At 38.1% G+C, this 26,032-nt stretch overlaps 1 protein-coding gene across 1 annotated transcript in view; it reads left to right on the top strand.

Moving 5' to 3' along the window:
• CLIC4 (CLIC family member 4) overlaps nucleotides 1-26,032 on the top strand; it is a 66,677-nt gene that overhangs the window by 26,144 nt on the left and 14,501 nt on the right. The window contains exons 2-4 of the mRNA XM_087446553.1: nucleotides 8,349-8,458; nucleotides 18,088-18,213; nucleotides 25,780-25,886. Coding sequence (XP_087302679.1) covers nucleotides 8,349-8,458; nucleotides 18,088-18,213; nucleotides 25,780-25,886 — 343 coding nt within the window. The remainder of the gene's footprint in view (nucleotides 1-8,348; nucleotides 8,459-18,087; nucleotides 18,214-25,779; nucleotides 25,887-26,032) is intronic.

Raw genomic sequence — 26,032 nt, 5'->3', positions numbered from 1 at the left:
TCTGGAGGTGAGACCTGGTAATGTGTGTCTTAAACCTGCTTCCTTGTGTATTTTGTGTATTCTGAGATTTCTACATTCATTCTGTAACCAGTGTTTTACTTCATTTTCATGTTTAGGGAGGGAAGATTTTTGATTGCTTGCATTTTGTTTTTTAAATGAAAGATTCATGTGCATAGTACAAATATCAAAAAGTATGAAAGGGTATACAATGAACAGCTCCCTCCTCATTCCCTGGTTTTAAAGCATTGTGGTGTTCTAAGCCCTTTAATGTATTAACTCTCAGATCCCCCCAAGAATCCAATGAGGTGTCCAATGAGGACAATCCATGTTATTGTCCCCATTTTATAGAAGAGGAAGACAGGCCCAGAGAGGTTAATCACTTTTTCATAGTCACACAGCTAGGAAGTGGTGGAGTTGTCTGAGAGTCTAGCTCTTAACCACCATCTTCTGCTGGATGAGAGGATATAAGGATTAACTAGATTAATACATGCGAAGGGCTTATTTGGGAAGAGAAGGGAGTTCATCTTCAATCAGATAAATGTTTCGTGTGAACTCCAACAGCCTAGCCTGGAGTTTCGTCTAACCCTGTAGTTGGATATACTCGTGTAATTTCAAACCAATCGGTTGCTCTTTAAATTGCACAGGCTCTCATCTGGAGAGTAGGCTTCATGAATTGGTGATAATGAACAAGAAAAGGGTAGCAACTGAGGTCTTTCCAATGTCCTGCCATTGGCTGTTTTATTTACGTGGGCAGAGCTTGGGGTATAGTAATTCTTCAATTATACATCCTTTTACTTTATTCATAGAATTAATTGTATGATATGGTTATGGCTAGGAAACAATGATATATTTTTTGCATGGCCAGAGATTTTTTGTGTGTGTGAGGAAGATCAGCCCTGAGCTAACATCCATGCTAATCCTCCTCTTTTTTTGCTAAGGAAGGCCAGCTCTGAGCTAACATCTATTGCCAATCCTCCTCCTTTTTTTCCCCAAAGCCCCAGTAGATAGTTTTATGTCATAGTTGCACATCCTTCTAGTTGCTGTATGTGGGATGCGGCCTCAGCATGGCCGGAGAAGCGGTGCGTCAGTGCATGCCCGGGATCCGAACCCGGGCCGCCAGTAGTGGAGTGCGCGCACTTAACCGCTAAACCACGGGGCCGGCCCATGGCCAGAGATTTTTGACATCTTCTTAAACAAAGGATATTTTTGCTTCACTCCATTTAGTGGACTATTTAAACTTTATATAGAGTATATTTCTTAAAGTATATGTCCTATAATATATGTCATATGGAAGATACTTAGATTCTTTCTCTTATTTTCTGAAAGAATAAAGTAGTCTAGGGATTCTAATGACTAAGTGCTTGAAGTGAAGAACCTATTGTCAGGCCTTGAGTGTTGTGCATGAGGTTTCTTTAAAGTCAGGTAACATTTACTAAACTCTTGCCATGTGCCAGGAATTGTGTGTACCCTAACTGATTTGATTCCCATAATAAAGATTTTATTTATTTATTTTTTCCCCCCAAAGCCCCAGTAGATAGTTGTGTGTCATAGCTGCACATCCTTCCAGCTGCTGTATGTGGGACGCGGCCTCAGCATGGCCGGAGAAGCAGCGCGTCGGTGCGAGCCCGGGATCCGAACCCGGGTCGCCAGCAGTGGAGCGCGCTCACTTAACCACCAAGCCACGGGGCCTGATTCCCATAATAACAAGGTGTAGGAAGTCAAGTTTCACAGATCAGTTAAGTAGTTTACTGAAGATTACACAGCTAATAAGTAGTGAAGTCAGGATTCAAAGTCACATGTGTCTGATTCTAAACCTTGTTATTTCCCGCATACTCTGCACACCCTGTAGAAGGATAACAGCTTATTAAACCTTTAGACTCTAAACCTTGGTTCCAGCATGTGTCTAGCTAAGACTCTGAAGAAATATATAGACTTTGGCCATTTATCATGTTGTTTTGTGACTTTTAAGTTAATCTAAGGCAAAAGCATGCCATTCTCTGTATTCAGACAGCTAGTTTAGATAGAATCCACACTAAAGGTAAATGAGGTCTTAACGTTTTTAGGTTCATTCTTTTGGCAGCACGTTCTATACATTCCCTAGAAAACGTGTCAAGGAAAATAATTTAGTGATCACGAACCCATTCTTACTTTCAGGCCCCAGCTTCTCTCTCTTGTTAGTCATCATTACCCGTCACCCCCAGTCCCGTAAACACAAAGAAATAAAGAGCAATGAAGTTAAAGCTCTCCTTGGGCATTTTAAAATCTGACTATTCTAAAAACTGATTAAACTAGGTTTTCTAAGTGAGCAGTTCCTTAACCTTGAATTAGTAAAATATTAAAATATTTATGACATCTACCACTGACCCCTATTCTGCAATGTAGGAGTTAATCCAGCAGTTTCTGATTAAATACTGGTATTATGCAATTCAAGAATTACAAAAGAGGTCCAGAGGGAGGAGGGTGAGGAATAGTGAGTGTGTGAGAGGAACTCCAGATAGCAAAGTTACACAAAACTGCCCCTTTTATGAGAACAAAACCTAAATGAGTGCTAAGACTCATCCTTTGTCTGGAAAATTGGTGGTTTTTTCTGTCAGTAGGATAATTCAAGTTTTTGCTTTGATTGTTTGGGCTTTCTAATTTTTAATAAAACATTATAAACATGTATTTTTTTGTAATATGAAATCATAATTTTAAAACTATATGTTTCAAATTAAAATCTTGTCCAGTGTATGTATATTTAAACTTGTAATCTGTGTCTATATATTTTAAAACAGCTTTATTGAAATATAATTTATGTACCATACAATGCACCCACTTAAAGTGTACAATTGAGTGGTTTTTAGTATATTCACAAAGTTGTGCAACCATCATCAGTCTAATTTTAGAACATTTTTATCATTCCAGAAAGAAACTCTTAGCAGTCACTCCCAACTCATCCTGTACACTCCCCCCCGGACAAGCCCTAGGCAACCACTAATCTACTTTCAGTCTCTATGAATTTGCCTATTTTGGACATTTCATATAAATGGAATCATATACTATGTGATCTTTTGTGACAGGCTCTTTTCCTTTAGCATAATTTTTCAAAGTTCATCCAAGTTATAGCATATGTCAATACATCATAGATTTTATTGTCAAATAATATTCCATTGTATAGATGTAAAATATTTTACACATTTTTTTGTTTTTTGTTTTTTTTTTTTGCTTGAGGAAGATTAGCCCTGAGCCAGTCTTCCTCTACTTTATATGTGGGTCACTGCCACGGCATGGCTGACGAGTGGTGTAGGTCTGGGCCCAGGAACCCAACCCGAGAACCCAGGCCGCTGAAGTGGAGCATGCTAAATTTAACCACTACACCGTGGGGCCAGCCCCCACATTTTTTATTTTGCTTTTTTTTTTTTTTTTTTTTTTTGGTGAGGAAGACTGGCTCTGAGCTAAGATCTGTTGCCACTCTTCCTCTTTTTGCTTGAGGAATGTTGTTGATGAGCTAACATCTATGGCAGTCTTCCTCTATTTTGTATGTGGGATGCTGCCACAGCATGGCTTGATGAGTGGTACATAGGTCCACACCAGGAATCTGAACCTGCGAACCATAGGCCGCTGAAGCGGAGCGCAGGAACTTAACAACTCACTATGGGGCCAGCCTCTATTTTGCTTTTTAAATTTAATACTTCTGAGAGACTTCTCCTTCTGGGAAGGTGGAGTAGATGGTGGTGAGTTTCTTGGTTTTTTGCTTCATACATCTTAAGATTTGGAACTATGGAAGCTGGCAATGTGGAAACACCAACAGGCACCGACATAAAAAGCTCCAACAAAAGTCTGCTCTCTCTAGCCAAAGAACCAGGAAAAGGGCAGCCTAAGCAAGACAGAAAACTTTTAGACAATAGTTGCAGTACTCTAAATGCCACAGAAAAAAACTGTGGCCCTACCCTTACCCTTGCCAGCAGAGGCCAAATGGTTAGCCCAGACTTCCACCCTCTGGAGGTGGTCTATAATAACTTAACAAATCCTGTACTGATAGGCTTTGAGTGGTCTCTGGTGTTTTGCTTTTACAAACAATGCTTCAGTGTTTCTCCCTCTTACTTGTATCTTTGAACATCTGTATAAGTGTTTCTACAGAATAAACTTCTAGATGTGAAATTGTTGGGTTAATAGCATACAATGAAGCCTTCAAAAATGACCGTTAGATGGATAACATCAAAATATGGAAATATATAAGAAGTATCACATTTTCAGTCTAGGTTTTTTCTGTGGTTCAGATTGGGTAATTTCTGTCATTCTTTCTTCCAGGTCAGTCATTCTTTCCTTTGTTCCCTTAGGTTGGCCGTTGAGCCCGTTCTCTGAGCTTTTTATTTCAGTTATTGTGTTTTTCAGTTCTAAAATTTCCATCTGGTTCTTCTTTATGTCTTCTATTTCTTTGCTGAGGCTTTCTATTTTTTCATTTGTTTCAAGCTGTTCATAATTGCTCATTGAAGCATTTTTCTTATGGCTGCTTTAAAGTCTGTTGGATAATTCTAACATCTCTGTTGTCTTGATGTCGACATCTGTTGATTGCCTTTTTCATTCAGTTTGATATGGTTCTTGGTATGACAAGTGATTTTCAGTTGAAACCTGGACATTTTCATATTATGTTATGAGACTCTGGATCCTGTTTAAAAACTTCTCTGACACTCAAATAAGACTTCCCTGACACTGCTCTGAAGGGAGTTGGGAGGGGAGAAGGGTGACAACACTGCCTTGTTACAGTCAGGTGGAGATAGAAGTCCAGGTGCCGACCCAGCCTCCATTGATACCCAAGGCAGCGAGGCTCCTCATTGCTGGGTGAGGGTGTGGGTTCCAGCTCCCCGTGTGGTCTCCAGTGACACTCTGGTCGAGGTGGTCTCATTACCTCTGGTTGATGGTGAAAGTCCTGATTACTCACTACGAGGCCTCCTCTGACCCCCACCCCAGCAGGGACGAGGAAGGGCTTCTCGTTAGTGGCTGGCAGGGTTGAAAGACCTGGCTTCCTCCTTGACCTTCTCTGATACCATCCTGGTGGAGGCATTATAGCCTCCAGAGGGTTGATTACATTAAATTGGGAATAAAATATGTAAATGATTAAAAAGTTATATATAGTGTGATCACATTTTTAAAGGAAAAAAATAGTATGTACATAGAAAATAAAAATCTGGAAGACTAACAAACTAGTGAATGGTTCAGGGGTAGAGGAACTCTGACTTTCTGTAGTTTCAGTTTTTATTTATTTTTAAAATAATGAGTGATTATATTACTGTTAGAAGCAGTAAAAAGCAGTTTTTTTAAAGACATACTTTATTCTTAGATGCTATTGTTAGATATACCTATATGTTAATGTTTATTATTGTTATTAATAAAAAACTGGGTATAGAAGAAAGGTATCTTGATTTCTCACATATAATGCTTTCCACTATGCCATAATATCCTCTTCAGTCAATTGTACCAATAGGTTATATTCAGTGTAGTTCATATTGAAGAGAATAATTTTGATCCTTTAACTTGTATGGAATTTTATTGAAATGTTGAAATGGAATTTTATTAGTACATCGTGGATTAAAGGAGGAAGTTTTTGACTTGTGACTTCTGGAAATCCAAATTTTTCTACAGTTTCATTATACTTTATGAAAATATCATCTGGCTAGTAGCTCCCAATTTTCTCATGCTATTAAAACTTTGGAAAAACTTGTACATGGCAATATTTCTTATTTGAATTGTCCTGAATTTTGGGAGTAGTTAATAAAAAGCAGTTTGTTAGATCTGTCTTGGAAAGTATGCATGCTTTTATTTGTGTGTGCATAAAGGAAAGTAGTTTTATAAGGAGTGTGAGATGTGTAACAAGCTCCTGATATTCCTGAAAGAGAAGTGAATTGGTAAAATTTGCTAGAAAATTATAGACAAAGGAGGTGAAAGCAAAGGGGCATTTGCGTCCTGACCAGGTCTTCTTGAAGCAGTCCATGGATCGAGATTCTTCTGTCCAGACTACAGTATGCTCTGCAGACTATTGTAGGAAATTGTGGGGTGGTGTTTTTGATCTGTAGCCAATCGATGTTTATCTGCCACTTGGCTTTAGTTGAATGTGTTTTCAAGTGCCTGCATGTAACATCTTTATTACATCTTCTTTAGCAGTTCAATTATTTTAACACTGCTATGACAGGCATCTTGGGAAATTATAGTTAATTTTATAGATTAAATAAATGGAATAGGAAGACGACCTTGAGTCAGACTTACTCTTTGTCTACCCAACTTGACTCCTTTTTCAGTAGGTCCCAAATTTGGTATGCTTTTTCTTGTATTTATACCTCTGCTGTTAAATATGATAAAACCGGGAGGGGAAAAAAGTGAAACTGATAAAATTTGAATATCTAAGGCCACAACCTTGTGTGAAAATATTAATCATCAAGCTATATAGAAAGGTAATGTGTTAACTTTTTTATTTGTAATAAACTCACTTGTATGTTTTCAGTGTTTCATACGTATTTGGATGGTCAGCATCTTCCGAAAAGCAACTTTGGGTCCCAGGTTGTTATGTTATATAGTAGATGACTTAGTACTGTAACCTGGCTTGTGCTCTGAGCAAGGACTGCTGTCCTAACCTTCCTGCACCAGTGTTTCTCAGGGTGTCCAGCAGGTGCCTTACTTGTGATCTCCTTGGGTGCTTATAACAAAATGATTATTCCTGGGCCCTACCCAGCAATCCTTCTGAATCAGAATCTCTGAATGTAAGGCCCAGAAGTCCTCATTTTAAATGTTTTCTTTAGGTTATTCTTATTACACCTTCTTTAGAAAGTAAAATTTTGTACAAGTTGGAGTATTGGAAATTAATATGATTCACTCTGGCTACAATTATGTGTATGTTTTTATTACTGATAAAGAACGATCAATTTTTTTTTTACCAAGCTCAGTTGTAACTATCCCATCTTGTCTGATTAGGGTGGGGCTCTGGGATCCTCCTTATATGCCCATGTTTTTTGTTGGTTGTATTATGTTTAACCAGGTAACTGCTTTTATTTTTTTACCCCCCCCCCCCATTTCGAACCCTTAGTTTAGGAATTAATGACTTTACTAATGTAGCATTTTGCTGAAATGGCTTCTGAATTTTTTGGGTTACTTTAGGATAATAAATGGTACTTGTAGCAACATCTTTGAGTAACTTGTTGAAAGTTATTTCTGGCTCTCTCCACAGACTTTGTGGTGAAGAGGGCTGTGTGGATTCCTAGCAAGTGTCAGAATGTTCTCTTCCAGTGTGCTGGCTCTTTCTCTTTCCCCGTCCTGTTTTCCGCTTACCCCTCCCACTTTTTAAACTTGGGGCATACACGATGGAATTCAAGATTTGTCCCACTGTGATTTTAGGAAAATTCTATCTCATCCTTGAGCTTGGGGAAGTCAACTGCTCCATTCATTAAGTAGGATTACAAATAGCTTATAACCAAGATATCTTTTGTTATTTTCTTGCTCCCTGAAGGAATGTGTAAAACAAGAGATAAGATTTTATAGTGACTATTTTTTAAAATAGTGGAGAAGTTGGCAATTATTTAACTCTTTGGAGACAGGCACACCTATAAGTTTCCCTTTTTATCTTACCTTATAAAAAATACTGTCTCACAGAACAAGAAATGGCTTACATTTCATGAAACCTACTTTGCCTTTGCCCTGAGACAAGGCTGTATGTACCCCCTGGAGACTGAGTAGACCTGTGCTGTCTTGTATGGTAGCCATTAGCCATGTGTGGCTATTTAAATTTAAATTAATTAAAAGTAAATAAAAAATCCAGTTCCGTTGAACTAGCTACGTTTTAAGTATTCATTAGCTACTTGTCACAATTGACTGCCGTATTGGACAGTGGTAACATAGATAATTTCTATCATTGCAGTTCTCTTGGACAGTGCTGTACTAGACTGGCCTTTTTTGTTTTGCTGAGGAATATTCACCCTGAGCTAACATCTGTTGCCAGTCTTCCTCTTTTTGCTTAAGGTAGATTTGCCCTGAGCTAACATCTCTGCCAATCTTCCTCTATTTTGTATGTGGGTCGCTGCCACAGCGTGGCCACTGGCAAGTGGTATAGGTCCATGCCCAGGAGCCAAACCTGGGCTGCCAAAGTGGACTGCACTTAACTTAACTGCTAGGCCACAGGGCCAGCCCTAGACTGGCCATTTTTAAGAAGAGGAAGAGGCAAATGAAAGAGCAAAATAATAAAGACCTGAATCTCCACCCTTCTTTCCACAATCCAGCTTTTCCTGTCTTCTTGTACCCTTGATTAAAATTCAGAAAAAGGTCTATCATTTTGAGTATCATCACTTTAACCTTGTTTTTTAATGTTTCTTTCTGTTTCCCAGGCTGGCAGTGATGGTGAAAGCATAGGAAACTGCCCCTTTTCCCAGAGGCTCTTCATGATTCTTTGGCTCAAAGGAGTTGTCTTTAGTGTCACAACCGTTGACCTGAAAAGGTAAGACTTGGTTGCAGTTGGGATGACTTAAGTTGAGTATATACATCACTGTTTTCAGTTTGATTTTTCTCCCCATCCCTCACTTTGTTTGCATGTATTCTCCAGAGGCAGTAGATTGTATTCAAGTTAGCTGATTTATGGACAAATTTGACTTGTGTAAGTATTGTGGATAACTCACAATGTCAGTAAATTGCATGTGGCCGCTCTGTCTTGTTGGGAACTTATGGTTTGTTTACCTTAGATTTCAAGAGCAGCACCAGGCGCTAAGTTTTAGTGTGGATGCAGTGAAATCTTTGACTTACCAGTGTGAACGTGGAGCTATGAAGAACTTTCTAAGCAGAAAACTTCTTGGTCTCAAATGTGTGAAACACATGGCCTGTCTTATCTGGATCCTTAGAGACACGAATGGGATTTTAGGAGGCTGAACACTGCTGTGGTCTATTTCATTTAATCTACTTTTCAGGGAATAATAGGAATTTTCTATAATACAATTTTCAATATAATTGTACTATAATAGTTGTAATTATGTTAAATCATATAAAAATAATTGTAAAATAAGAGCAGTTGTTCACGGCCCTGTGATTTTTCTTGCTAGCTGAAGGATCATTTCTAACTTTCTCTCCGTAGACCAAAATAGGGAGGGCTGAGAAGTAGTAAGCTCTTTTTACTCAGGAACTTCTATTCTTCCTTAGCAAACGGGTCTGAGGTAAAGAACATTTATACTTTAAAAAAAAAAAAGTTTTAAATCAAGGGTTAAGAACAGTTATACCAATAGAAAGTTTAGGGTTCGGCAGTGGAAATGTATTCCTATTGACAGAAATGCCACAACATGGTTTGCTGCTTATTTTTTAAAGCGTATCAGCCATGAACAGTGTCCAAGAAAAAATAGTGACAGGCTATCACTTGATGGGTAGCAGAATTCATGTATGTTATCCCTCTGGACGTCACAAAGTGCGAGTTATCTGAGAGCTGTAATCCCATCCCCAGTTCTAAGTTAGCATACTCTGGGATCTCTGTCAGTTCCTTCAGATTTATTCTTTCCTTGCTGCTAGTGCAGTTACTTGAGATTTTGCAGACTTAAAACTTATTTATTGAAAACAAGCCATGAAGTTTTCCAGGAACCCCTTTAGTTACGTATTTGAATGTAGAGAGAAGCCTTGGGGATAGTAAGAGTTAAAACTACAGGCTCTTTCGAAGATGTACGTACCTCATATTGGACAGAGCTATTATAAGAATGAAATAATTCATATAGTTATTACTCTTCTATTACTGTTTTTTTCCTACATGCGTTCACAAAGGAAGTTTCCCAATATAACTCCTAAAAATAAACCATGCCGCCAGGCACACACCCTTACTGTGTCTTAAAATACATGGATTTCTCCTATTCCATTTTTGGCTTGGAGCAAGTAAGTTGACTGCCATGCTTTGAAAAAGCCTTCTTTGAACAGCTCTATACAGTGCTTGGTTGTGGTGTATAGCAGTAATAGTGCCATAAACGATGGGTGACTGGTTCAGACAAGAAAGGGAACGCATGATGGCTATTTCAGAGTCATCTGTTTCACTTTTCATTTCCTGTAAGCCATTATTCCTGTAAGTTGATATTTGAAGATTTGTATATATTTAAGAGTAATGTACCCTACATGTAAAAAGTGACACATGGGAAGTAGGAGGAAGGCTTCAGGGCTTCCTAATTAGAAAATATTACCATTTGGAGAACATGTATGTTTATTTCCTAGGGCTTTGTATAAAATCAACAGTAGAAAGCACTTAAAATTGGAGCCTATATTTTTTGGTTTTCTTTAGAAATCTTAGGTCTACAGTACATCTAAGAAATGATTTTTAAGGGCAGTTAAAAGTATATCAGTAGTGCATGATAATGAGTCCTCTCCACCCCTAGTTTCTGGTCATCACTTCCTCTTCACAGATGTCAGTGCATTTAGGTTTGGTTTTTATCCTTCCAGACCTTTTCTATGAGTTTACACACTTATAGTCTTGAGTACGATTTCAAAGAGAAGATACCCCAAGAGAGTGAACATTGGCTTAAAAAACCAGTGTAAAATAAAGTCACAGAGGAATAAAACATCTGTAGTAAAAAGTACCTTTCATAATATATTCTTTAAACCTTTAAATATGACGGTTTTTAGAAAGCTGTGGGGGAGAAAATGCCTATAGTGCTTATTTTCCTGATAATTGCCTAGTTCCTCAGTGAAAAGTACTGATCCCAGAACAAACCGGTGACGAGCGATAGAACTCTCCTGAGAGCTGTTTAGAAGCCCACTCTGTGCTCTGAAAAAATTACTGTTATATGACATTTCATCCATAAGAACGAGCCAGTTTCTAGTTCTGGCATTGTGCGACACATTCTTTTTGAATCTCAGTTGGCATTAATGACTATGCTGGTGGTATTCATGTGCCCCTGTGAGGCTTGGAACAGTCTCCTGTTGCTTGCCTGCCAGTGCTGCCTTAATGCTTTAGTGGGAGTCATTTCTAAACCTAATTTTCTCCCCATGCTGCAATGGTATTACAGAACTTTTAGATAAAAAATGTGCCCAGGCCGCAGAAGGAATTTAGGTTTGTGTCAACTGCCATTTGAACAAAAGCTTCAGATAAATATTAGTGAAAATATTAAAATTGGTATATTCAAAGATGTTATCACATGTCATCAAATGGGTTGCAACCATGGCATAGTAGAAAGTGTTGGGGGCAGAGACCAGGTTCTGTGTGGAGAGACCCCTGGCACCGGTTTCCTGGAACCTTGGGCAAGCCGCCTCATCTTCTTGGAGGTCAGTTACCTCATGTTTAATTCAGGAAAGAGGAAGGAAAAAATAAACTAACATTTCTTCACTGTCTGCTGCATGCTAAATCTTGTTCAGCGTACTTTCTACTACTCTTATCAAACCATTTTCAGACCTGTTATTGAATAGAATTCATTGTTTTATCACACTGGTATGATAGGGCCTTTCTGGCTGACAGGTTCGTGGCAGTGATCAAGATCTTTATTTGAAGACTTCCACTATCTTCATTATGCCCAGAAGTTCCTAAATCGAAGATCAGCATCCTTAGAGCATAGATAAGCCTGAGAGGTAGGCCAGGGCAAGAGGACGGAGAAAGGATGAGAACAGTAGTGTCTGGGGGAGGTGGTGGGGAGTGGGGGACAGACACGCACACATGCACACACACTGAAATGCTGACTGGCATATAACTGAGTATGGCCATATTTTGCCACAAACTTGTTGGGGTACACTTTTCTGGTTTTGAGAAATGAGAGTAGAAATGATAACTTTAAGAAATTAGCTTTTTTATTGTAAAAGCAGTGATATCTGCTGTATTACCAGTGAATAAAATCTCTCCTCCATGGTATTCTCTGAGGAAATAAATTGGAGAAGACCACTTTTAAAAAGTCTGGAAAGGGCCGGCCCCGTGGCTTGGCGGTTGAGTGCACGCGCTCCGCAGCTGGCAGCCCGGGTTCGGATCCCAGGCGCGCACCGACACACCGCTTCTCTGGCCATGCTGAGGCCACCTCCCACATACCGCAACTAGAGGGATGTGCAGCTATGACATACAACTATCTACTGGGGCTTTGGGGGAAAAAATAAATAAATAAAATTAAAAAAATAAAAAAATAAAAAGTCTGGAAAATATGTTTCTATTTTTCCATTCCCACCTTAAACACCGAAACTGTCTCATCCTTTGTATTGTCACTAATGATTTCTTTCTAATGTCAGCATCCCATTTGTAATGTATTGTGTGAGTCAGAGCCACTGTAAGTTGCCATAATAATGGCATGAAGCTTTGGAAGGTTATTATGATAGTTTAAACTTTAAAATTTTTGTAATAGTTTAAAATGTTGCAATGGAACTATAAAACTGATAGTTCTGCATGTTTTAAAAGGCAATTATAAACTCAGAAGAAAATAGATTCTTTGGATAGTTTGCTTTCATTATCATGTTTCTGTGGTTCCACCCTTCTGAAAACAGTCTTCAGCAGGTTGAGAGATCAGTGTGATTTCCAGGTGGATCCTCAGTAACAGCAGTGTGAATGAAACAGAGAGACTAAGTGGAGTGGGACAGGCCAGTCTGTTAGAGAAATCATCTGTTTCCTGCTGCTGGCCAGTCAGGACGGTATAGGCTCCGTTATTCCTCTTTGTAAAGTTGAGCTACGTGAAGCCCTTGTTAGAACAGTCCTGCAATTCAAGATATGTGTCTCACGAATGTGTTCTGAATCACATGGACATCCATGTGTGTGTGAGAGAGAGACGGACAGGGAGAGCTTCGCTGCCACGTGTCTTTCTGTTCTTTTTCGAGATGATTTCAAAGATGATAAATCCTGTTAGGCCACAAAGAGCTGAATTAGAAAAATGGATTGTTAGTGAATGTTTTTCTAAACCCATCAGTATAAACTCTACTTATAAGCTGTGTTAATAAAATCTGTTAAGAATTATAGAAGCTGTATGTGAAACCTTTTCATGGATGCTATTTTGTTTTAAAATGATTGCTCCACAAATTGACATTAAAGTAGACAAAGATTAGCAGTATACCACATTTAATCAAAATAAATAAAATCCTTTAACTGGTTGAATTAGGACAAGTAGACAAATGCTTAGTAACTGGAATCTTGGTGTGTGTGTTTTGGTGAGTCCACGATTCATTCATTCACTTAGTGGTGAAGAATAATTAATAGGAGTAAAGTGAATCCTGAAACAAGGATTTGTGGTGTTAACTTATTTTTTGCTTATTTGCTATATAGTGTCCAGTATTTTCTTGATTTGTGAATTAATTTTATGCCTTGAAAATGAACGCCTTCAAAAGGGAACTCAATTTAAAAGATCTACATACTTAGTATTTTTTATCTCTAGTGAGTCAACTAGTTACAGATAGGTCATTTTTAAGAACTAGCTCCAGTATGCTATGACTGTACTCATTTTATATGAGTACGTTTTATTATACAGTCATTTATATGCTGTGCTGTACTCATTTTATACCAAGAATCTGGAACTGAGCCACAAGCTGGACGTCCTCCAATTGTTGCAAGTGTACTGAATTAAATTTTAATTGAAGTTAAGCCGCTTAAGTTGCTTAAAGTATTAGCTCCTATAAGGTTCCTCATTTTTATTCCTTTCTTTCCCTCTCTTTCTATTCTTGTTTTACTTTGTTTCTTTTTATTTCCTTTTCTTCACCTAGAAACAAAATAAGAGAGAACATAATCTTTTTCATTTAAAAGACTACTATAAAAAAAGGACTACTTTGATAAGTAATGTTAAAAATTAAAAAATACTCCAAACATTGAAGAATATTTGTGCTGTTATCTCAAGGCATGAATTCTATGCAATTTGCTTTTTGTAGATAGCACTTAAGGGAAACATTTGAATGAGTTTGAATGAATTGTTGAATATTTATGGAAGGCTTTTTAACAAACCAAAAATGTCCTGAAACTTTTAGCCATTGCCTGTTGGTTCAGTTTCATTTATTTCACACTGCAGTCCCTGAAATGTTAAGTTTCTTTGAAGCATCTGTAAAATGAGCCATTGTGGGTCAAACAAAGCACCTGAGGCCACCGAGTGCCAGGTAAGGACTAGAAGTTGAAGAATCTTAGATTCTGTTTGGTCGATGACTTGATATAGCTTCTAAGTGAGTCAACTCACTGCTTAACAACTTGTCCATTTATTTGAAGTCTGCTAATCTGTTGAGCGGCATTGAAGTTTCTTCTCAAGTCTACTTTCACTTGGAGTAAGGACCTAACATGGTTGTCCTTCATCTCAACAGTTAATCCCAGAAAATAGTTTTATCACCTTTGTTTTTTTAAAATCTATATAGCCTTTCAACAGATTTCTTATTACCAATTAGTTAATGCTAGATAACCAGTTTTGAACCATCAGTCTCAATTAGAATTTAAAACTGCCAATCTCATCTCCTGCATAAGGCTTTGTTAATATGATACTGAAAGCAGTAAGGACTTGCATTTGCATACTTTGGTTTAGTTCACTTTCACGTGCATCATTTGATTTGATTTTTATAGGCAAAGCAGGTCTTATATCCATAGTACAGATGAGAAAATCCAGACCCAAAGAGGTTGTGATTTACTTAGTCGCATAGCTGGTAAACGGCAGAACCATTCAATCTGGGACTTGAACCAGGTCCTTTTTATTCAGTCTCTGGTTCTTTCTTCTCTGCTATGCTAACTTTATCCCTCTTCTAATAAATATTTTTGTTAGGAGAGCTTAAAAGCTGTCATAATTTATTAGAGAAGTAATAGCAGTTATTTATTTTGCTGCCCCCTCCCCGCCATTGGTTATTTTTAAGCATTAGTCCCTTTATTCCCCTTTACCTAACTCCACCCTAATCATGAAAAAATTATTTGTAAAAAACACAGACATAGGTTATTACCTTACACTTAGGCATTTAGTGGACTGTTTGTTAGTCACAAAAATGTTGATGGATATGTTTTATAACTTTAGAATGAGAAGAATGGGGGCCGGCCCGGTGGCGCAGTGGTTAAGTGCGCGCGCTGCACTTCGGTGGCTCAGGGTTCGCGGGTTCCAATCCCGGGTGCACACTGACGCACTGCTTGTTAAGCCATGCTGTGGCAGCGTCCCATATAAAGTACAGAAAGATGGACACGGATGTTAGCCCAGGGCCAGTCTTCCTCAGCAAAAAAGAGGAGGATTGGCAACAGATGTTAGCTCAGGGCTGATCTTCCACACACACACACACACACACACACACACACAAAGAATGAGAAAAATGTTTTCCAGGTGATGACAGTTTGTATCTAACAAGATTAAAGAACATTCTTACCCATCACTGGCATCATTTGTGGGAGATGTGTATGTTCCCTTTCTCTTGTGTATTTTATGCAAATTTTATTAGCCCTACTTGCTTTGATGAGATACTGTTGTTCTTTCTTACCTCTGCTGCCTTTTTTTTTTTTTTTTTTACTTTAAAATGTTAAGATTTGAAAATAAATACATAAACCCTAAACTCTTAGTGTTTCTGGACTCGTGATTATGTTCAAGGTCTTCCTGAGTTGAGGAGGAAATAAATTATAAGTGGGAACAAATGTGAATTTGTGAATGAGAATGTGAGTGGGTGACTTGAAGACTAAAGATGACTGATCTTGGACATGCTGGATCCTTTAGTGATCAAAGAAGAACAGGTGGTCAGGATGATGAGTCAAAAGGAATAACCAAAAGAAACCAATGAAATGAAAAGTAGAAAAGAATTAGTTCTAATTTGGAGTTGAGTTCTTGTAAAAGTTACTGGAATCTTATAAGCGTACCTCACTATTTAGATAAATGTGGATCCAGAAGACTTACTGAGGTTTCAGTAAGATGGATTCCAGTTGTTTTGTGCTCAGCTTTACCTTATCAGACCAAAGAGTGCTCAGTAAAAGAATCAGAGTTGAAAATCAAATCAGATTTGACTTTTAAAAGTCCTCTTTTGGAGTTTAGGTCCTTACAAAAGTTGATAGAAAACATGTGTTAATTTTTCTTTGGATTGGGAGGGAGCTAGGCTCTAGAACTTCAGTAGAGCGAGGCTCTGAGTTAGAAAATTTCTACTAATTGGATAATGAATTAATAAGTCTTTGTATCTTTGATTGGAGTATAGTCACAGAAAGATGAGGCACTCTCCAAACGTAAATTGAGAGAGCCAGAGAGAGAGAAAGGGGGAGAGAGAGAGAGAGAGAATGAATATGAATAAGACCAGGAGCCATTGATAAGCTGGGCTGAGTATAGATTTTGGGGTACACTTTATTTTAAAAATTCTTTTTTGTGTGTGTGAGGAGTATTGGCCCTGTGCTAACATCTGTTGCCAATCTTCCTCTTTTTCTTTTTTCTCCCCAAAGCCTCAGTACATAGTTGTAGAGTTGTAGTTCTGTGTGGGATGCCGCCTCAGCATGGCTTGATGAGCAGTGAGTAGGTCCGTGCCTGGGATCCAAACTGGCGAACCCCAGGCCGCCAAAGTAGAACACGCGAACGTAACTGTTACGCCACTGGGCCGGCCTCACAAAAAACATTTTTAATTAAAGATAACTATATTTTCCAAAACAAAATTAATGAGAAGAGTGTTGTTGTTTTACATTTTTGCACATCTCTAATGTCTGCCTTAATAGAAGACAGATGCTCCTGTTTACTTCTGTATACATTGCCTTTGATATCACACACCAAGTAGCCTACGGAAAACTCCACTATATGGGCATGAAAGAATGAGAGTGAGAAAGGTAAATGATGTCTTAGTATTCTGAGAATGGTTTTGACCTCATGGACCACCTGGGGAAAGGGTCCCCTGGATCACACTTGGAGAGACAGCTGCCTTAAGAGGCTTGATTCGAGATTCAGGTTCAGCATTTTTGGTAAGAATACTTTGTGGTGATTTATGCTTCATATTTTATCATTAGGCAGCACACTATATCTGGTCATATTATTGATTCTAGGATTCATTGGTGGGCCTAGGTGAGCCATTTTGCTTTTTATTAGGGCAGTACCAACATTCCTTGCTATTTGTAGTTGTAAGCATACCAGTTTGAGCATATTTATCAGTGTTGTGTATTTTCAGTTTTTCCTAATTAATAGGAGGAAAATGTCTTCATTGTTTAGTTTTGAATTTCTTTGATAATTCTTTTCTTTGACATTTTTCTGTGTGGTCACTTATTTTATCTATTGCTTATCAATTTCTTTTGACTTATTTGATTTTTTGATGACTTTTTAAATGAATTTGGACAAAATTCTTAATATATATTTTTAGCCTTTCTTTTTCTCTTTTTTTTTTTTGTGAGGAAGATCAGCCCTGAGCTGACGTCCATGCCAATCCTCCTCTTTTTGCTGAGGAAGACTGGCCCTGGGCTAACATCTGTGCTTATCTTCCTCCACTTTATATGGGACGCCGCCACAGCATGGCCTGACAAGCGGTGCATTGGTGCCTGCCCGGGATCCGAACCTGGGCCACCAGAAGTGGAGTGGGAGCACTTAACCACTATGCCGTGGGGCCGGCCCCTATTTTTAGCCTTTCTTATTCACTATAATGTTTTGTCCATTCTGTGTTGCCTCTTGCCTTTGATTATGCTATCTTTTATATATTGAAGTAATTTTGATGTGAGATAGTCAAATCTGGTGATCTTTTTTCTTGTTAAGTCTGGACTTCTAGGAAATGGAAAAGGAGTAGCACCTGAATTTGGAGTCTTACAGTCGAAAAGGACTGTAGGGATCAGCTTCTCTCTTCTCCCTTATTTTACAAAAAAAAAAAAGGAAGGCCTAGCTTAGTTATGATTTACCCAACTTTACACAATGAGCTGGTGCCAGAGTTGAGACTAGAGACTGACTTTCCAGATCTTTTTTCCCCTCATTCTACCATCATTTCTAATAAGCACCTGAGTTAAATTTGGAATGAGAATGAAGGACTTTCTCTTTTGGTTAAAGTCAAAGACTCCCAATTTTCTCGCCATAAGTTATGTGCTTTGTGGAGGTTTGCTGCTTATTAGAGTGCTATTGCTGCTGTTATACTTAGTGGAAAAAATACTATTTCTTATTCATTTTTACATACTTTAAAATTTAGAACCACTCTGAGAATTTAAAGTATTGTTTTCTCAGTGAGAATAAAAAATGATCCCGTTTTGATCACTATTTTGCCTAACAGGAAGCCTGCAGACCTGCAGAACTTGGCTCCCGGAACTCATCCACCATTTATAACGTTCAACAATGAAGTCAAAACGGATGTAAATAAGATTGAAGAATTTCTTGAAGAAGTCTTATGCCCTCCCAAGTGAGTATCAAAGAAAATATGCATGGAAATATCGCCATCTCTTTAAAGCTTTGTCTTACTGTCCTTAGAGATCTTTCTCTTGATGGTACACGAGTTAAATTCTCACAGCATGAAGTTGGAATGACTAGGACTTCTCTTCATTCATTATAATAATGCTACGCAGATGTCAGAATTGGCTTCCGATTAGGCCAATAAGCCATACTAAGAAAGGTAGGAATCTGATTAAGCTATAGAGTACATGGTAAAAGTAGTTTGGGACATATGAGATAGGTTAGGAAAGACTGGTTATTTCAGGGATATGGTCCCAAACCGAGAGAGAAGATTAGGGAGGAGAAGAGGTAGGGAAAGAAAGATTCAAACTGAACCTAGCCAGAATGTCCAAGCAGGAGTGTGATGCAAGTTTCTGGGGGATTTCCTGCCAGACCATTTTAAAGGTAACTTTCTGAAGCTACCACTCAAGGGAGTTGACGCTTTAAACTGTGTCCTGGAATTCAGTTTTTATTTATGTATTTCTTTGAGTTGTTTTAGTGTCCCAGGTTCTGCATATTAACCCACATGGTTAATGACTTTAAAGTACTCAACTATTTCCTATAATGTGGGATACAACTGAGGAATAGATGTACTGTAATGAGAGTTACCTAAATTGCAAATATGCAGTTTTGCATCATACTGTAATTTTGGAATAGGTTCAAAGCATTATTGGTTTCTTTTAGGCTTTTCCAGTTTCATTGTCCTGAAGTATTTCTTTTCCTCTGGCCCAAGGCTTTCTTGCTAGTTAACTTGACTTTTACCCTCCATATCCAGATAAATTTCCCAAGAATGGGATTTTGGGTCCGAGGCTTCTAAAATAATTAGTTACTCAATATTCATTCATTCATTCTGCAAACCGTTCCTGTGCAACAAAGCCCTGTGGATACAATAGTGAAAAACAGTTCCTGCCTTCAAGAAGCACAGTCACACATGGAGGGAGAGGTGGTGGTGGTGTGGGGAAGTGAGTGGGATCAGGAAAGGCTTTAGAGAAGAGATGACACTTGAATTAAGCTTTAATTAAAAAAGAAAAATGGCGTTCGGCAAGTGAACGAAGAGTGACAGGGATTCCAGGCCGAAGGATAATTTTGAATAAGTAGTGTTCCTTTTGGGGGCCTGAGGTATGGCTGGAGCTTAGCATGCAGGATTGGGGTTGGTAGCAGGAAGGCTGCTAGAAGTATGAATAATGATGCCTCTGTCTACAGCTAGCCCGTCTGTTATTGCCTTTTCCTTAGCAATCTTGTACTAAGCCTAAAATTTTGTTTTCTTAATCCTTTATTCTAAAAACTTCTCCTCTGCTTTCTTTCCTGTTCTAAGAGTCTCAAATTTTTTTATCTCTGCTTTCCAGGAGTCCAAACCTTCCTCCTATCCCTAGTAAAGTTTCTGCAGACCAACATTAATAAAATATAATAAATATATATATAAAATAAACATTAATAAACTATATCTTGACTTTTCCTCCAGACCAGATATATAATTAGATTATCAGTGAACCAAAACTGGGATCTTTGTAAAATATAAATTGAAGCTTTATACACATCCGTAAGGAACTATTATGAACATGCATTCAACTTAGTGGAAATAACTTTTGAAAGATTGTTGCACCATAGAACCAACTAGATCCTTTTTTATTCTTTTTTTTTTTTTTTTTTTTGTGAGGAACATCAGCCCTGAGCTAACATCCATGCTGAGTCCTCCTCTTTTTTGCTGAGAAAGGCTGGCTCTGAGCTAACATCTATTGCCAATCCTCCTCCTTTTTTTTTTCCCCCCCAAAGCCCCAGTAGATAGCTGTATGTCATAGTTGCACATCCTTCTAGTTGCTGTATGTGGGACGCGGCCTCAGCATGGCCGGAGAAGGGGTGCTGTCGGTGCGCGCCCGGGATCCGAACCCGGGCTGCCAATAGCGGAGCACGCACTTAACCACTAAGCCACAGGGCCGGCCCAATCCCTTTTTATTCTTAAAAGTACATCAGCTCTGAGGAAAGTTCAATATGTGCCAACTTGTCCTCAGACACTGATGAAAGTGATCTTCCTCTCGTGTAACTGTAGATCATTGTATCAACATTAAATTATAAATTGAGAAGCAGTCTGAATGACTTTCATTCTCTATGAAGAAAACTGTATCTTGTTTTAAAGCATTGTCTGAAGTGTTTATTGGGTAAATCCTTCCAAGGATATTTAAGTTTTTGAAATCAGTGTGCTGATAACATATATACCATTTTAGTCTAATGGACATTTTTTTCGTATTCTCTTCTAGCCTTCTTCAATGACAAGGAGCAACAACAACAAAAATAAAGAATTTTCATTATTCCTCCTTGTTATATTTTTCAGAGGGAATAGACATTAAGAGAAATAGAGCTAATATCAAAATATTCTGGTTTCTTGGCATCCAGTGCTCTGTAGGACATAGCTTTTTGAATTGGACCTTCAAAATATACATTTTCACTTTGCTTCTTATATAGAGAAATTTCAGCCCCATTTTGTTTGGGTGTATTCACAGAGATAGTCTAATCAGAGATGGTCTTTTGTTTCACTTTAAATAATTTAAAACCTGGAGATCTTTCTGTTATAAAGGGTTTACAGTGTGCTAAATTCTCTCTAGGGGTATTTTCCTTGTTTTTATTTTGTAATTTATATTTTGAAGAGAGTTTCTAAATACAGTTTTAAAATTTCACTTTATACAGAAGGGCGTGTTTTTAATGTTGCTAATACCTCTGCCGTTATTAACTAACATTCAAGTGCCAGTTAGGTGCCATGCACGGTGCATTGTGGATTATTTTATGGGTTATCTCAGTTAATCTTCTCAAAGACTTTATGAAGAAATAGAAGATGGGTAATCCAAATAATTGTCCAGGGTTTCACAGTTAATGGTGGCAGAGCTGGCATACTTACTTTCAAAGCCAGGTCTATATGACTTAAAAAACCTGTTTCCTCTATTCTCTTCTTTGTTTTTCTCATTTCATTGCATTTGGATTTTATAGAAGAGGTAAACTGTAAGTCTTTAATTGGGATTGTCCTTTAATGAGAACAAAATTGAAGGGTAGGCGAGAAATCAAAGGTAGTTTACTTGACTGTGATGAGCAAGTGGGACTGAATGTGGTTGTCAAACTTAATTCGATGAATCTTTTATAAAAAGTAGGTGGGGGTTAACTTCTGGTGAATTTTTATTTATATGCATTGGAACAGCATGTTTGTGTTGGGAGTGCCTTCCCCCTGGTGGGCTCTGCAACCCGTAATGTGAAATGCTGATCACACAGCACAGTCTCTGTCGTGCAGAATGGTTCCTGGAGGATGAGTGGGAGGAGGAAGTGTTTCTGGGACCACCACATGCGTTCCTTTTCCTTTCCTCTGTTGTTTTAGGGCATTCAGGGACCATCCTGGCTCACAGCCTTTCCCCTCTAGGACAAGAAGGTCTTCAGGTCCTTAGCTGTTGTTGCTCCTCCTCACAGTGAGTGTAAGCCTTCTTGTTTCCAGATAGGATGAGGAGAAAAGGCAGCGAGTTGTACAAGCTGTAGACTAGAACCTGGCATTTCTAATAACATATTTTTGGCATTTGATGATACTGAGAACAAAGTGTTTTTATGTGAGCACTTCCTGATTTAATCATGACAAATATAAACACAGGCAACTGTTCTCTGGAGTTGTTTAGAATTTAGAGACTAATGAAAAGCTTAAATCAAGGAACTTTTGCTGGCCTATCTAACTCTAGGTTTTAAAGAAGAAATAGGTTTTATTTTTTTATTATTTATTTTTTTTATTTTTTAATAATTTTATTTATTTATTTATTTTTTCCTCAAAGCCCCAGTAGATAGTTGTATGTCGTAGTTGCACATCCTTCTAGTTGCTGTATGTGGGACGCGGCCTCAGCATGGCCGGACAAGCGGTGCGTCGGTGCACGCCCGGGATCCGAACCCGGGCTGCCAGCAGCGGAGCGCGAGCACTTAACCGCTAAGCCACAGGGCCGGCCCAAAGAAGAAGAAATAGGTTTTAAAGAAGAAACCTTCTGTTTCTTCTCCTCTGGGGAAAGTATTTGTGTATTTTTTTTTTAGTTCCCCTTGCTTGAATGAAGGAACTACTTTAAATAAATAAAAAGTTTTTTTCAAAAGAGCTTTGAAACTTGGATTTTTAACTGAAGCAGGCCTGTATACTTGGCTAACTTTACTGATACAAGGATAGAAGGAAACTGGGTAATTTTGGAAGAGAGATCTAGAAAGTTTTATTAAGCTTTTTTTAAAAAATGAGAAATACAGATGAAGCTGCATTTACGAGGATAATTTAGTAGGCTGTATAACCAGCCTTTATACTTATAAACCCGAGAAAGGAGAAAATGTCTGAGATCTTTCCAAAAAGGGTGGAAATATTCTTAGCTAGTCTACCATTAATAGCCTGTGATATAATACAGAATAAAGCACTGATTTGAAAGTCTAAATACCCTGGATGCTCATGTCTCTTCTCTTGTTGACACACAGCCTTTTATTAATCATTTGCCTTCTTTTTGTTAGATGTTGAAATGAATGCTCACAACAATTGAAAATTATTGCTTTATCAAGCTATTTGCTAAAACTAATAATAATGGATGAATTATTAAAATCCAGTGTTTGGGGGGAATGCAAAAAAACCTGGCAGCTGATTTTGGACCTACTGGTTTCGAATTTGATTTATCTTTTAGCGAGAACCTGGTCTGTAATAGAACAAAAACAATACTGGACCTGGGGACAGAAATCTGAGTTTTAGTTTGATGATACTTTTAAATAGTTCAGTGACTTTGGGACCAAGTCTATAAGCTTTCTGTAATATCATTTCCTTTTAGGCAAAATGAGAGATTGAGGTGAGTGATCTCTTGTAGCTATAGTATTGTATGCATTAAATTAATAGTACAAATTTAATGGTTTGTCTTGGAGGGGAAGAATAGGGCATGTTTAATCTACTTTAGAGAACAGTGTTTTTTAAGAATTCTAATAGCATCTATTTCCATATGAATAAGGATAGGCTGATTGCAAATCTTGCTTCATTCTTACCTGTTCATTAAAATAGGTCACCAGTAAGTATGCTTCTATATGCTCGTCATTATATCCCCAGCACTTAGTACAATGCCTGACACATAGTAGTTAATAATTAGATAAATGAATATATGCATGACTAATGAATATATAAATGATCTGTAATTCAAGCATACAGGAATGTAAGTTATTTTGAGAATTACAAAGTTTACTTCATTAGGAAAAGTTGGTACAGCTAAATATTGGTTGCGGAAAGAATAATAATTTTGGAAACTAGGCTAGAGGAAGACATAGATGTATTGAAGAGGCACTTATGTTCCTTGCACTATTTTTTGTTTGGGTTGAGTCAATGAAGGTACTGTATTACAAGCGGTGAAAACATTTAAACTGGAGGCTGGTTGTTTTTATAGTCAAGGGAAATCCAGGGATGTTGAACCTGGGATTAACTGTTTCAGCTCAGGCAGAAAAAGATAGAGAGAGAGAGGGTAAAGTTTTCTATAGTTAAGAGGAAAAAATATATACCTGTATATTACATATATATAAACTCAGGTAAAATTCGTTTACTATAATTGTTCACTGAAAAATTCGTTATGTAAATAATTTCGTTTATAAGAGAAATCTTTAAGCTTAAAAATTGAGAGATGTTAAAAAGGAAGATTTGCCCTGAGCTAACATCTGTCACCAATCTTCCTCTTTTTGCTTGAGGAAGATTCGCCCTGAGCTAATATCTGTTGCCAGTCTTCCTCTATTTTGTATGTGGGTTATGGCCACAGCATGGCTGCTGATGAGTGGTGTAGGTCGGCGCCGGGGAACCTAACCCAGGCCACCAAAGCGGAGCGAGCCAAACTTAACCACTAGGCCACTGGGCTGGCCCCCGCAATAGATATTTTATATTCTACTTACCAATAGTACTATGTCCAATTTAGAAAATATATCTCCTCATGAATTTGAAATAGTAAATTTAAAATATATGAATATAAAAACTAACCTGAAACTACAGCTTGCAACTGAACTATATTTCTTTCTAAAAATACATCACTTTCATTTTTGATTTAAAGAAAAATGGCAAGACAGCATCTTAAAATATTTGAATAAATCTAAATAACTAGTCTAATGTAAGAATTTTTTCCAAAGTCTTACTGCCCTTAAGTCCATCGTCCAGTGAAATTTTGCAGGGCCTTTAAGCTGAAGAATCTTCCCTAAAACGGTGCTGAGAGTGTGAACTGCTCCAGCCCGGCTCCCTGGAGCGGGTGCAAGCTCTGCTGAAGGGAGAAGTCAAGAGCCGAGCTTGTTCACGTGTATCTTCCAATTTGAGGAAAAGATATACACTGAGTACGTGTGTTTGAAATTTAAATATGTAAAATACATATTTGTGTGTGTGTGTGTTTTTAAAGCTGTCGTGTCATGAATGTCTCTTTTCAAAGTAGAAAAACTTTGTAACAACACAACAGAGCACTTGATAGCAAAATTCCTGACCTCTTATTTATCTGTTGCTCAGTGCCACCCTTACTATTAAGGGCGATGTTGGAAAATCCTGAGTGTTGGGCTGAAATGAGCGATCTGCCTCCTGCTGTTTCCGTCCTTCAGTTACTGTGGATGATCAAGATAACTTGACCAGCCTAGGCTCTTTCTGCTGTCAGGTTCTTGGGTGTTGCTGCACAGGGCTGCTTCAGTGCATGGCATACCAAGGATCTTGTTGGCATTCCTATTTGAGAAAGCTCTACAGCTGAAATGTGACTAGTACAACTGAGGAAGTGAATTTTTTTTTTTTTGAAGAAATTCTTTTATTTATTTGTGTGTGTGTGTGTGTGTGTGTCTAAGATCGGCCCTGAGCTAACATCTGCGAATCCTCTTTTTTTGCTGAGGAAGACTGGCTCTGGGCTGACATCCATGCCCATCTTCCTCCACTTTATTTATTTATTTTTTTTTATATGGAACGCCGCCACAGCATGGCTTGACAGCGGTGCGTCGGTGCGCGCCCAGGATCCAAACCGGTGAACCCCAGGCCGCCACAGCGGAGCACGCACACTTAACCGCTTGCGCCACCAGGCTGGCCCCAGAGGGAGTGAATTTTTAACTTTATTCAATTGTGGTTAATTTAAATTCATAGTCAGATAACCATGTCACTAGTGGTGACTGTATTGGACAATTCAGATAGAGAATATTTCCATCATCACAGAAGGTTCTCTTGGATGGTGCTGCCCTAGACTTCTTTTTAAAAGACGCCCCTGGGTTTGGCACAAGTCTCTGAACAAGTAGACTGTTTCCCCACATTCTAATTTATAAAATGGAGGTGGACTGCGGATGCCTTTGGTTGCCAAGAATATTAATATGTGAACAAAAGCACTGTGCAGAGCTTTGTTTCCTAAGGAAAAAACACATCTTAAAAATATCATAGAAAACAGATGATGGCATTTCTTAGAGTAGTAACTGTTAAAAGATGTCTAGTAACTGCTAGCACAATGATTTGTTGATTGAGAGAACTTATGCTAATGTATTTCTGGAGGATATATAATCTATTGTCACTTTTTCCATTTAGGTACTTAAAACTTTCACCAAAACACCCAGAATCAAATACTGCTGGAATGGACATCTTTGCCAAATTCTCTGCATATATCAAGAATTCAAGGCCAGAGGCTAATGAAGGTAAAACACAAATGATTGAATTACCATTGCAAAGAACAAACAAACAAAAAACAATCCCCAAAAACCCTATTATGACAGTGATTATAAATGAATACTTTGGAGGCCAGACGTTTCGTAAGTATTAAAAACTGCCTGTCAGAGTTGAT

The sequence above is a fragment of the Ceratotherium simum genome, chromosome 22, assembly GCF_057802395.1.
Source record: "Ceratotherium simum simum isolate JZ-2026a chromosome 22, ASM5780239v1, whole genome shotgun sequence".
Classification (NCBI taxonomy): domain Eukaryota; kingdom Metazoa; phylum Chordata; class Mammalia; order Perissodactyla; family Rhinocerotidae; genus Ceratotherium; species Ceratotherium simum.
Note: the sequence above shows the minus strand (reverse complement) of the source record. Positions and strands in the feature narration are given on the sequence as shown.